General features: G+C 44.3%; 1 protein-coding gene across 1 annotated transcript; it reads right to left on the bottom strand.

Annotated features, from left to right (window-relative positions):
• Nucleotides 1–3,297: 3,297 nt before the first annotated feature.
• On the bottom strand, nt 3,298–9,722 carry ddx52 (DEAD (Asp-Glu-Ala-Asp) box polypeptide 52). The gene is made up of 15 exons (XM_018730571.1): nt 9,626–9,722; nt 8,898–9,153; nt 8,276–8,433; nt 7,934–8,119; nt 7,490–7,633; nt 7,164–7,275; nt 6,995–7,067; nt 6,704–6,907; nt 6,503–6,593; nt 5,449–5,571; nt 5,206–5,356; nt 4,901–4,976; nt 4,703–4,774; nt 4,354–4,452; nt 3,298–3,527 (listed from the first exon to the last, which is right to left on the bottom strand). The coding sequence occupies exons 1-15, from the start codon at nt 9,710–9,712 to the stop codon at nt 3,461–3,463; spliced, it is 1,899 nt and encodes a 632-aa protein (XP_018586087.1). The 5' UTR covers nt 9,713–9,722; the 3' UTR covers nt 3,298–3,460.
• Between the last annotated feature and the right edge of the window lie 3,349 nt (nt 9,723–13,071).

Below are 13,071 nucleotides of genomic sequence, written 5' to 3'. Positions count from 1 at the left end.
ATGAGTAAAATGAAGAGTTCCGTCCTGCGTTGCTCACACCTCAATCTCTGCAGCTCACCTGCCTACAAGGCAAAGTGTTCGAACATGTCTCGCAAAACCTGTTTCTCCACTGCCAAAGCACACCGATGTCATGTTGATATGTACTGGTGATAAATTACTATGTTAAGGTCATGAAAGATTGGCTCATGAAACCCAGGCCAGAGGTTTAGCTCCTTTGACATTAGTCAAGGGAGCAGGTGGCAGCAAAAGGCCTGATTGAACATAAATCAGGGAGAGCACCTCCTCAGACAGCTCCCAGTCAATGATGCTTGGGCTCAAGGTGTTGACCTGGCCATGTCATGTTGTGTAGGATGGATGACTGCAGATGAAAGGCATGCTGGGAGCCCCGGCTAACAGCCCCATAAAGGCCGTATAGCCTCATTAAAGGCACACTTTAGGAACACTTAAGGGGGTGAGGGAGAGGCTGACTACCTCCTTATAATTTTTCCGTTCTCTAAGGATGGGGATACAACTGTAATGCAGACCAGAGGGCCTAATGTCTTGACGGTGCAGATAGACAGGAGCTGATATTAATTCAACACCCAGAATCACAACCACATGAAGACCCCAGCACCTCCCTCACAAATCAGTAACGACCTTCATAAAACAAGAGCGCATGAATCATTTTTGTTGTTCTAGATTTTGCATTTCTGTATTTGATCATTGCCCGCTTCAGTATGACTGCTGACCAAGTCTGCTGGCTAAGGCATAATCGAAAGGCATCTAATTCGGGCTCATATGAGCCATGAGGAGCAGCTGCTAATTGACTGGACAAAATTAGAGTGGTGAGGTTTCTGTGCCCTCAGCTGTCCCTGCTGAGTGACCTCTGACCTTCCTTCTGTAGTGACACACAAAATGAAAATAGCTCCATTATTGAGGACATGATTTTTAGCTATATTAGCAATAACACAAAGTTTATAAAAAGATTTATCTTTAGCTATAACACTTGACTGTTCTGCCTAGTCACAAAAAATGTACCCACATAGCTCTAACACATCTACACTTGGAAGAAAAAGAGACTCTTACTGACATTCCTCAGGTGCTTCATTCACACGTGATCTCGAGACTCACTGGTGACCGCTGTCCTCTGGACAGTTTGCAGTTAATAACCTGGAAACACACATCACCTCAGTGGTCTCTAGGGTCACATGCAGATGCTCTTGCCTTCTCACCCCTTGTTACAAAAGGCACAGCTGACTAGTACATCATACATTTAGCTGACAATAGTCCCCAAAAGTGACTTGCAACACTAAGACAATTATTTACCCATTTATACAGCTGGGTAGTGCTACTGGAGCAATTTTTTTTTAAAGGTAAATACCTTGCACACAGGTAGTACAGCTGGAGGTGGGATTTGAACCTCCGACCTTTGGGTCAAAGGCAGCTAACTCTACACTAGTAAGTGACAAGAGGATAAGCACACTGATACAATGCTTCTGATCACAAATCCAAGTTCCTTAGCCAGTATCAGTCTGCAGCCCTAAACATCTCCCTGGACATCAGGTTGTTAATAACAATAAATTGAGGAACTCAATACTTTTGATTGTTGGAAACACAGACTTAAGGCCCAGAAGTGGACAGCTAAGTGAGCAGCACTTTCTTCGAGGGGTGGACGTCTGTATAGACATGAACCACTGGTTCAGAACCGTTTGGGATTCCCTCCAATCCCCCTCCCCTAAAGGAAACAGAACTTCCCTTAATTTCCTCCCTCAAGGAACATGGGAATTCCAGAGGGAGTTTTGGTGCGATCATTCCTTGTCCACTGATCTGAAACTGTGTGCGAATTACCTTGTGTTCGGTACAGAGCTCCACACCCACCCAAAACACACAGGCACAAGGCACTGCTCAACAGCTAAGAGCAGAACTATGTAAAAGCTGCTTTATCATGCTGCACTCCCACTTGGGCCGATTGTGGACGCACAGCACCTTTGCGATGCCCTTCTTAATTACCTCCCGAAGGTCTGGGGAATGCTCTCGCGTGAACGGCCCATCTGATGAGGGAAGCAAGAGCACATTTAAACCAAGAATATACAGGTGAAAATTTTTTACAATCTTCATATGTGTAATCCCATTATTTCTTGTAGGACATTACTATTAAAAGAGATCTACAACACTTGGTTGGAAAGCGTAACAGGTTTCAGGGTAATTAGACACCTCCTACACTGTTACAGCTGAATACTCACTAAAGGCAGTGAGAACACACTTCCACAGCCCTTCACACCAGCAGCCATCTGCTCACGCGCACCTATATTAACGTAGATGAGCTGCAGCATCACTGGTGCTGATTAAAAGGTGCTTGGAGAAAGAGGGGTCCCTTCCACATGCTGAGCCATTAATGTGTCACAGTGATCACATAGGTCCCACACAATACCTGTTACTTTAACACAAAAAATACAAAAGAAATTTTATATTTTGGGGGTTTTCTACCCGTCTCCAAAATGACAAAGTGTGAACAGTTAAAAGACTCCTATCATATTCAATCACTTCGATGATTAGGTGAAACTATGAATAACAGATAAATAGCAGAGGAGGCCAGTAATGTGGTTAGAGCAGCTGCCTTCGGACCCAAAGGTCATAGGTTTAATTCCCATCTCTGCCTGTAGTACCCTTGAGCAAGGGACTTAGAAATTGCTCCGATAAAATTACTCAGTTGTATACATAACGGTAAACATATTAACACTGAGTTTCTTTGGAGAAAAAAGTGTCAGCAAAATGAATAAATATAACAGTGTAAACCCATCTCATTGCCCCTCCCACACACTGTGGGGACAGCAGGGGTTTAAGTGGTGTGCAGGTCTCCGTCCATCACAAAGCTGCCTCACCCTCAGGTTGGACAGCTGCACAGTGTGAACCTCCAGGGCTGTGTTCCTCCTAATTACGTGAATGTTCTTGCTAATTAACTTGTGCACAAATCTGCTGGGGGAAGAGAGAGAATTGTCCCCAGACTGCTGCAGTGTTTACCTGATGTTCTGCGGAAAGACCACACAAAGCAGCAAAGAAGTAAACCATCTGGACTGTAAAACTCAGTTAACAGTAGCCTGTAACCCTGTATTAGGTATGGCACCTTTTATCTTTACTGCTACAACAGCGCCACCATGTGTTTAGAGATGAAGGTTCGAGAGGAAAAAGTGCAGATCATGTTAACATCAGGCCAGCTAAGCACTATACATCAAGCTCCATCTCCACTCAGTGAGCGACAGCTTCTCCTTCTCAGAGTTTCCAGGTTAATGAATTTAAAACAATTTGGCTTGAGCCTAGGCATATTTGTTTAATAGACAACAAAGTCCAAATACATATACTCTCCAGTATGAAAAAAATAGCTGGACTCAAATTTTCTGAAAATCATAACCATAAAAAAAAGACTCCACAAACAGCACACACACATCCATCCATGCATACACCCATAACTTCTTGGTCATGCTCAGCTGGCGGAGTTCTTGGTGACAGCCAGCTCTGTGGAATCTCCCTCCTTCTTCTTCCTCTGCCGCCTGCACAGAAACACAAACAGCCATGTCACCCCACAGCGGAAAATGACTGGAACGGCAAAGTGTTGTATGTCCAACTGATTTCTGCATCAGTCCCAGCAAAATACGGTGCCCATGACCCCAGAAAGACTTTCACTCCAAGCACTCTGCATATGGCTGACGTGCTTTGAAAGAGGAGGATGTGTGGATTTACTACTACCATTTGTGTTTGTACAATTTACTTAACCTGTGATCAACTACAGACAGACAGTTAGCCTTGTTCCCATATACGTTACCTGTGGCAATTTGAACCAACTGGTTATTTAACTTCTTTGCTATAGAACTATGTATTGGTCACATACGAACAGAAACACATGCTATCAAAATAAGGATATACCACCTCCTCTTGATGACAAAAGCAGCTATGATACTTATTAAAATGGCAGGACATCTTACTGAAGCAAATAAATAGGCATGGAGCATGTGTTTACGAAGGATGGTAGTCTTTGGATGCCATAAGAACTGCCAGTAGCATTAGCTTCATATTGGCACATTACAACAAATGATAATTTTCATAAGTTTATACAAACATGTCCCCCAAGCTACCTGCTGAATCAGGATGGGCTGCATACACCTCTCCTGGCAGCAAAAAGGAGAATAGCAATCATCACTGTCTCAAAATATCAGAAAACAAGGCAGGCCACAAATCAGTGCCCAGAAAGCAACTGGACCATGGATGTGGACATGTGGCTCTTCTAGGTTTTCACCATTACAGTGATGGTGCTGGAGTCTCTCCTTGAGGTATGGTATCACCACAACCTATAGCCACCAGGGCTACTTGTTCACCCACCTGCTCTGTTTGGACCCGCCCTTTTTCATGAGGAATCGTGGTGTGGTGCGGATCGTTGTCCTTCGGGGTGGCTTTTTCTCCAGTTTGCGTCTCAGTTTGCTTCAAACACAAAGTCATAAGATCAGCATAAAATGCACCCAACACAATTGCAAGAACATGTCTGTACTCAAGATGCTATGCTACCCCAAAGTAGCTAGTATTTTTGCAACTGGATATTTACTTAAAGCATTAAGGTATCTTTCAGGCAACAAAATAGGCTTCCTTCCACAGATTTCATTTGTGAAACCTTTGTTTTGTGCATCTTTGCAGTGTTGTAGTAAATGAGACAAGTGGATGTGGAGTTAGGTACCTGTGTATCTTCTTAAACCCAATCATGTAATCAGGAACAGGACAGCCAGCTTGCTTGATAACATTGGCAATGCTGGTGAGAAAAGAATCGTACCACCTAACTTCAGTATTTGTCATTTGAGGACAGCTGAGGTCATCTTTGCCCTCAGAATGAATGGTGATTCAAGGTAAGCCTTCCCATTGCCTTTGCCCACAGTACCTGCGAAGTAGAGGCTTGTCGTCCTCTGTGAAGAAGGTGATGGCCTTCCCCTTGTGTCCAGCCCTCCCTGTGCGACCTAGGAGAAAACCAGGTGGCAAAGACGCGTGTCACACCATGGGAGAGGAAATACAAGAATCTCCAGGGTATGAGACATCAGTCATCAATGTTTTTAATCAAACCTACATTCATCCTGAGTAGGCACCCTCCCAAACTGCTGTTTTTCTTTTAAGGATTTCAACTGAGCTCATAACATGCACAAAAAATTAGAAAGCCTTTCTGAAGGAAAAGAGTGTCAAAGAACTGACCAATTCGGTGGATGTACTCCACTGCACTGGTGGGAAAGTCATAGTTGATGACCAGGTTGATGCCTTTGAAGTCAATCCCGCGAGCGAGCAGCGCAGTGCAGATCAGTACCCAGATCTTCCCAGAACGGAAGCTGCTTACCACATTGTCCCTCTGGGAGGTGGTGAAGGAGGCAGAAGGGAAGACAAATGTAAACACTGGCAGCAGGACCAGGTTCAGAAGTTCACAGATAGGACAATACATACTTGTTGCTGTGTGCGGTCAGCATGGATCACATCCACGTTGATACCCTCGTACACCAGCTCATGGAAGAGTTCACGGGCCCGCTCGATGGACTGTACAAATACGAGCACGGGCGGCATGAACCCCTGGGGAGGAGAAGAGTGCCATGCCTCAGATTCAGATAGAACCACAACCCAAACTGGACACTGCCGCACTGAGCAAGTTCAAATCGTCACCATCAACATCAGAGGACAGCCAATAGCATAGCGGTTAGAGCCACTGCCTTTGGACCCAAAAGTTGCAGGTTCAATCTCCAGCTGTAGTACACTTCAGAAAGGTACTTACCCTAAATTGTTCCAGTAAACTAACCAAGCTGTACAAATGGGTAAATAACTGTAGGCAGACTAACATTGTAAGTTGCTTTGGAGAAAAGTATCAGCTGAATGAATAAATGTAAGAGTCCTTTGTTACATGCAAAATAGAGTGATTTATGTAACTTTCTGAAGGATTCCAGAGCATTTTCTTTTCTAGGATTTGACCCTGAAACATTCCAAGTTCCAAACCATTATTCAATTCAATTAATTTTATACAGTGCTCTTCACACACAGTGAACCGGAGGCACTGAACAAAGGATCATTTACATGTATTTATTTAGCAGATGCTTCTCTCAAAAGTGACTTCCAATGAACTCTGTGTAGTGTTATCAGCCCACACACACCTTATTCACCAAGGTGACTTACACTGCTAGATACACTATTTACAATAGGTCACTCATCCATACTCCAGAAGCATAATTAAAATAAAAGGTTGGCTAAAAAAAAGTCTGTTCTGACCAGAATGTCATTAAATTACTAGAATAACTGTATTAATTACTGAAGCTATGAGTAAGCCAATTGCCCACAGAAGAAAGGAACAAAAAACTCCCAAATGAAAAGAAAGGGAAGAAAAAACCTCTGGGGGCTCAAGTGCAAGTGGATGCCCACTGCTCCTGGGCATTCTAAAAAGACTTTTAAGTCAGTTTAGAGCTATTTATAACATTACAGCTAGAGGCTAATCTGCTCACACACCACTCACTACCTTCTTGATGAGGTCCCTCATGGCCAGCAGCTTCCCATTCTCTGTGCCAACAAACAGCAGTTCCTGCTCCACTGTGTCAGCTGCAGAATTTCTGAACATGCACAGTGAGACGGACACACACAAAAAGACACAAAGATCATTTTCTAATTGAAACATAGGACTAATTTGGTACTGTTACAGGTCAAGGCAGCGGTTCATCACCTGTGTCCGATGCTGATGGACACCAGGTTGTCCAGGTTGAGGTGGCACCACTGCTCCACATCCAAGGCAAAAGTAGCGCTGAACAAGGCTCGACGAATGTGCGGAGACGTGCAGGCCAAGAAGATGGTGGCCAGCTGATCTCGGAAGCCAGTCTTCCCTTCCTCAAAGAGCTTGTCTGACTCGTCCACTACCAGCCACTCCACACTGCAAGCAGGACAGACAGAGATGGTCAAACAGCCACACACAAACACACCACAGAGCACACAACTTCCAACCCTAGATTCCCCTCACCTGCTCAGATCCATGGCAGGTGGGTCCTGCTTGAGCAGATAAATCAGTCTATTGGGTGTGGTCACCAGGATGTCTGCACAATTATAGCAGGAAAAGCAGATAATCAACAAAACGCACACATAATCAGACATAAATGGACCTATGGCGACAACGCATACCAGTACCTTACCGAATTTCCTGGCAGACTTGGGCCCGTATTTCTTGGCTGCAACAGCTCCTTTGTCGATGATGTGTACTCTAAAGCCAATACCCTGTGACAACTTGCACAGCTCCCGATGGGTCTTTTTCACACACCAGAGACACGCACAACCTTGTCAGCTGGTTCAGATATTAACACCTTCACACAGAAATTATTTCTCCATTTCAGTTACACAAGATGGTAATTAAGTACGTCATTTAAATATTCACAGAAGAATTCACGTATGTAAATCACAATGATTTTAAGCGTAGCATATAATACGGCACCAGGGCAGGGGGTCGTAGGAGTAGCTTTACCTGGCTGGCAAGCTCCCGAGTGGGAGAGATGATGAGAGCCCGGAAACCCTTATTGGTGGGCTGGTGGAGGTGGGCAAGCAGTGGCAGACAGAAAGCCACGGTCTTCCCTGAGCCTGTGGGTGCGCAGGCCAGAATCTCCCGCCTCTGAAACAGGCCAACAATGACTTGTGGGCAGGGCTGTGTTTTGCAATGTGAGGTAAAGCTAAGGTACAGTATCACTGCAACAGTATTTCACAGTCTAACAAACACCATTACACACAGCATCAATTCAATCCAAGAAACTAAGGCTGTACTGTATAAAAACATTTTTTTCTAGAAATCCAAGACATGGATAAAAAAATAGCACTCTTCAGAAACTACTTGATACAATAAGCGAGTGACCACTGGAAAAAAAGTCATGGACGGCAGACAAGGCCAGTGACCACACGGGACACAGCAGCTCACATGTAACATGAGGGGGATGGCCTGCATCTGGATGGGAGTGGGAGTCTGGAACCCAGCTGCACGGAGGTTCTGGATGATTCTTGGGTTGAGCTGGTACTCCTCCTGGAGTTCTTCAAAGGTGTCGACTGGATCAGGGATGTCTATACCATGAACATTGATCCGGTTCTGGTGCCGAATCCGGTTCACCTACAAAACGGGAAAAACCACTTTTTAAAGAGAGGAACAAGAGGCAAAACACTGACAGAGGAAGTAGGAGTACATGCTGTCTGTGAGCAAGGTGGCAGCCAGTGATGACCCTGAGGTGCTACTTCTTTATGGTGCAATAACTGATGTGCTCCATACCTTTTCCTGGTGGAGATGCTTCAGTCTCTTCTGTGAGAATTTGTTTTTGTCCTTGTTGGCCCCACTGGGCCCTTTGGCTGCCCCACTCACAGATGATGTCCACTGGATCCCCTCAACTTCTACTGATCCTTGATGGCTAACACTCACAACACTCAAATCTTGAGACACAAGGCGAAAAAAAACATTACTGACACAAGCAGGAGCAGTTAGTAGCATAGTGGTAAGTGCTGCTTCCTCTGGGCACAAAGGTTACAGGTTTGAATCCCACCTCCAGTTTTAGTACCCTTGAGCAAGGTACTTATCCTAAATTGCTCCAGTAAAAATTACCCAGCTGTATAAATGGGAAAACAGCTGTAGATAGATTAACATTTTAAGTCACTTTGCAGAAAAGCGTCAGCTAAATTAATAAATGTTAACGTAAACAGGACAGATGACGACTACTGCAATGCTGGACATAGAGAGGACTGTCATTCTCCTGCAGCACAACATCTAAGTGAGTTCTTTTAATCACAGCAGGATTTCACATGTTCCTTCACACTGTGGTGCTCATGTCCTGGCAAGGTTTTACACAAAAGTCTTTCACCCGCTCTGCACTGTGCGATGCAGCTAAGAAAGCAGGCACCTTGTGTCTGCTTTTTGTTGTTTTTCTTCTTTTTACTCATCTTCTGAGAGGCAGCCTCAGAATCTTGCTTCCTTTTCTCGGCACGCTGCGGCTGCCCTCCCACAGGCCGGGAGTCTTCCTCAGCCTCGCCTCCATCATCCTGCTGGTATTGTTTGTTGCTGATGGACACATTATCATGCTCGCCTCCACCGAAAAAGTCTATCCCGGCTAGGATGTCATCAGGACCAGGCTCCTCTTTCTTCTGAGGCCTGACAACCTATAGTGTGGACACACGGACACACACACACACACAGCCCTGCTTCAGTCATCATCGCCGGAATCTCGAAGAAAAATGAGCATTAGTTGTACTTGTTGTTCATGATCTGTGTTGTTCACCAGTCACACAGGATTGTTTGTGCAGTTTTTTTTAATAGCTCAGCTGTGTGTTTTAGAGAATTTCATGCCATGCTGTGTGTTTGGATAATTAACACAGGACATAATTTCAAATGTCAGAAACACACAAGCTTCAATATTTGCACAGTTTCACCGTAACTCAAAGTACCAGTTAGTTACACTTTTAAAAACTCTGCCCTCACACAGGACATCATCATCATGCCTCTGCACGCGCGCGGCTAAGGCTAGTAAGTTTACTTCAAGTTCTAGTCCTCACCATCATTTCTCTAGGTAACTTCGCCCTAAACAATTCACAAATTTCCACTCAAACCACCATGGCGAACATTATTCCTCACCTTAAACCTTTCGGCATCGCTCCTAAACCTCTTAAGATCAAATTTTGCTCCAGCGCCGAGCTTCCGAAACAGCTCAAAGGCGTCCATGTTTCATTGATCCCACACGTGAAACGTCGGCAGGCATCGCTAGTAGATACGCTGCGTCATCACGTTCAGACATCCACTGCCGATTACCGAGTCAATTTCCGCCACCCTTCGATGTCTGCGCAATTCCGCAAGATGTCGTAGTTGCGGAAGCAACGGGACATAAATCATTTACCGTACAATACACCAACAATTAATAGCAACTACACACACACACACATTTTCAGAACCGCATGTCCCTTACGGGGTCACGGGGAACCGGAGCCTACCCGGTAACACAGGGCGTAAGGCCGGAGGGGGAAGGGGACACACCCAGGACGGGACGCCAGTCCGCCGCAAGGCACCCCAAGCGGGACTTGAACCCCAGACCCACCGGAGAGCAGGACTGCGGTCCAACCCACTGCGCCACCGCACCCCCTAATAGCAACTAATAATACATATTAATATAACAGTGAGTTAATAATTATTTCGTTTATGAGAACATTGTTGAAAATATGCTATAAACTAAAATAAGATGCATCCTTTTTTCACTAAAAAAAAAAGACTTTGTGTCTCCATTCCAAAATTGTTTTGTTTGAAAAGCATCTTTTAATGAATGACTCTGTGCAGGTGTGACTCACCCTGGCTGATGCAAATTATTCATCCGAGGGCCCTGGGCTGGATGTGAAGGGAGTGAGAGCCATTAGTTTTTGTGCATCATGAAGATTGCCCCAGACCCCTGACAGTTGTGACAGATATTCCATCTGCAACTGATACCTACACGTGAATTAAATTCACTAGCATGACATTGAGAGAGCTGCCTATATATCATATTCAAATTATGGTTTTTATCACCCTGATTATGACAAGGGTTGCATGGTGCTGCAGCGGGAAGCACCGCTGCCCTGAATCCTAGAGCGGACACACAGTGTGAGTGAATATGCGCGTGGCTGTCCCGTGATGGAGTCGTGTCCCACTGCATGCTTGCGGGATAGGCTCTGGACCATCCTGATCTTACATTTACATTTATTCATTTAACAGATGCTTTTGTCCAAAGTGATGTACATCTCAGCGAAAGTACAATTTGTGCATTACATTAAGAGGAGACATAGCTGCAGACACGAAAGTCTCAAGCAAACCTAGTTTATTACCTACCGCTTGCTGCATCGAGGTTCATCATTCGAGTTGGTGCAAAAAACACAGGATAGACAAATCCCAATACCCTCCCACCATTTTTTTAAAAAATATTATAAGATACACAAACGAGCAAGTGCAATGCCAGAGTAGTGGCTGAATAAAGGTTGTATCTGAGGATGCTTATGGAGTTACGATGCGTGAACGGCTACACCATAAATGAGCTGGAGAGATCTTGGACAGAGTTTCCGCAGTTCTGAGTGACAGGGGAAGGTCATTCCACCACAACGGACCCAGACCCGAGAACCCGAGAACCTCCGAGCTTTGCCTTTCGTGCGCGGGACCACCAAGCGAGCAGAAGTAGATGAGCGAAGAGGCCTGGCTGCGGTGTAGCCGTTGATCAAGACCTGCAAATAGCTGGGAGCAGTTCTATTGATGCATTTGTACACAGTAACCAGGGTTTTGAATTTGATTCGAGCAGCTGTAGGAAGCCAGTGCAAGCAATAGGGCAAGCAATTGCTGATAGTGTAAAAAAAACGTACATAGTTTTACATTACAGTAACTGCAAAATTTTGCTGAAGGTATTAATATTTAGGAAGATGTGAACAAATGCTGGAAACACCTGAGTGCTTCCGTATTCTCTAAGCCTTTTGATGGATCAGGACAATTATCTCCAGTGCAGATTAAAGGTAATTTCTTTCAGGTAGAAGGATGATAACATGTGGAGAGGGTGCAGGGAGTGTAGGTGGGCTGTTGGGCAGATGCATCACAATATAGGGCTTGTCTGATCTCTAGCTTAGTGTCTGAGCTCCTGTTCGTCAGCAGATTCTTGACAAAGCAACACCTCAGGTTTCGCGATCTGTGTCTTTGCAAGGCAGAAAAGATGGGCAGACAGTCGACTTCTGTGCTCCAAGTCCTGCAGGGCACCACCCTTTGCTGCTCCTCACTTTGCTGGCCTTTGAAATGCGCCTGAGGAAGGCGTGGGAGGAGCCTCCTCTGACCCCTCATCCCAAATCTCTGCTGGCCCACATTCTCTGCACTTTCCATGAGAAGGGAAGATCAGCCATGACACCCACCTTCTACCCACAAACCGCTATTTCTTCTTCGTCTACTCTTCTAACTTAATTGTAAAATCCAGGCAAACAGAAGATTAGCATAGCACTGAAAGTCAAGGCGATATACAATATGTAGCAGCACATAGCATGTATCACTCTTTTATGTACACAATTGCTATTGACATACCCATACATATGGCATCATAGGAGAATGTTTATTGCAATGGAAAAAACATAGACCTAAAACCTGAACGTTGCTGCTTGAAGTCCAACTGTCTGTCCTGCGGGTAATATATAAATGAGTAAAACCCTTACCTTAAAAGGCTGGTTAAAAATACCTAAGCATAAAAACTAGTAAAATCCAATAACTTACTAAGTGAAATAATTGGTAAAGTAATGAATTTATAATAATCACATATATTGCGCTGGGGAATCGTTAATAAGAGCCATTCGGGATATGCTACTGTAATGTATAAATAAATACTCTGACAGATGTAGCAGGTAAAATGCAAATGGATGTGTGCATGAACTTTATGCATAAATTTATTTTTTTTCCAGAGGTGTATGATTAATTAGGGCCAGCAAGCAGTGTAATGATTAGAGCTGCTGCGTTTGGACTTGGAGGTTGTAGATTTAAATCCCTACTCATGCTTTAGTACCTTTGTACAAAGTACTTATCCTGAAATGCTCCAGTAAAAAATTACCCAGCTATGTAAAGGGGTAAATATTTGCAGGTAGCCTAGCACTGTAAGTCTCTTTGGAAAAGAGCATCAGATAAATGTAAATTAGAACAAACACTAAAGTTTATACAATGTATGTATGTGGAAATTCAGAGGACTGAATCTACATGTATTATACATTTAGTTCTTACCAAAACACTGATAAAATGCTGACTCGACAGGGAAGCACAACCAGGCCACACAGCAGATTCCAAACAAGTTCTTCTGTCTTTGTTCTTTACTCATATCCTTCTGTTGCTGAAATGCAAAAAAATTAATAAATGTAGCGCCGTGATCTGTTTAAAGACATTAATCTGGTCTGCCTAGGGCTCAAATCAAGAAAAATCCGGGCTCATTTTAGGGATACCAGAGCTTTCGCTGTGATATTTCCAGAATGCTACCTTTCTGCCAGCTGCTGCACCTCTGCGAAACACGGATTTGTAATTAGTAGAATATCTCAAGATCATTATAGATT

This window comes from Scleropages formosus, chromosome 4 (assembly GCF_900964775.1).
Source record: "Scleropages formosus chromosome 4, fSclFor1.1, whole genome shotgun sequence".
In the NCBI taxonomy this organism is placed as follows: Eukaryota; Metazoa; Chordata; class Actinopteri; order Osteoglossiformes; family Osteoglossidae; genus Scleropages; species Scleropages formosus.
This window is presented reverse-complemented; position numbering and strand designations above follow the sequence as displayed.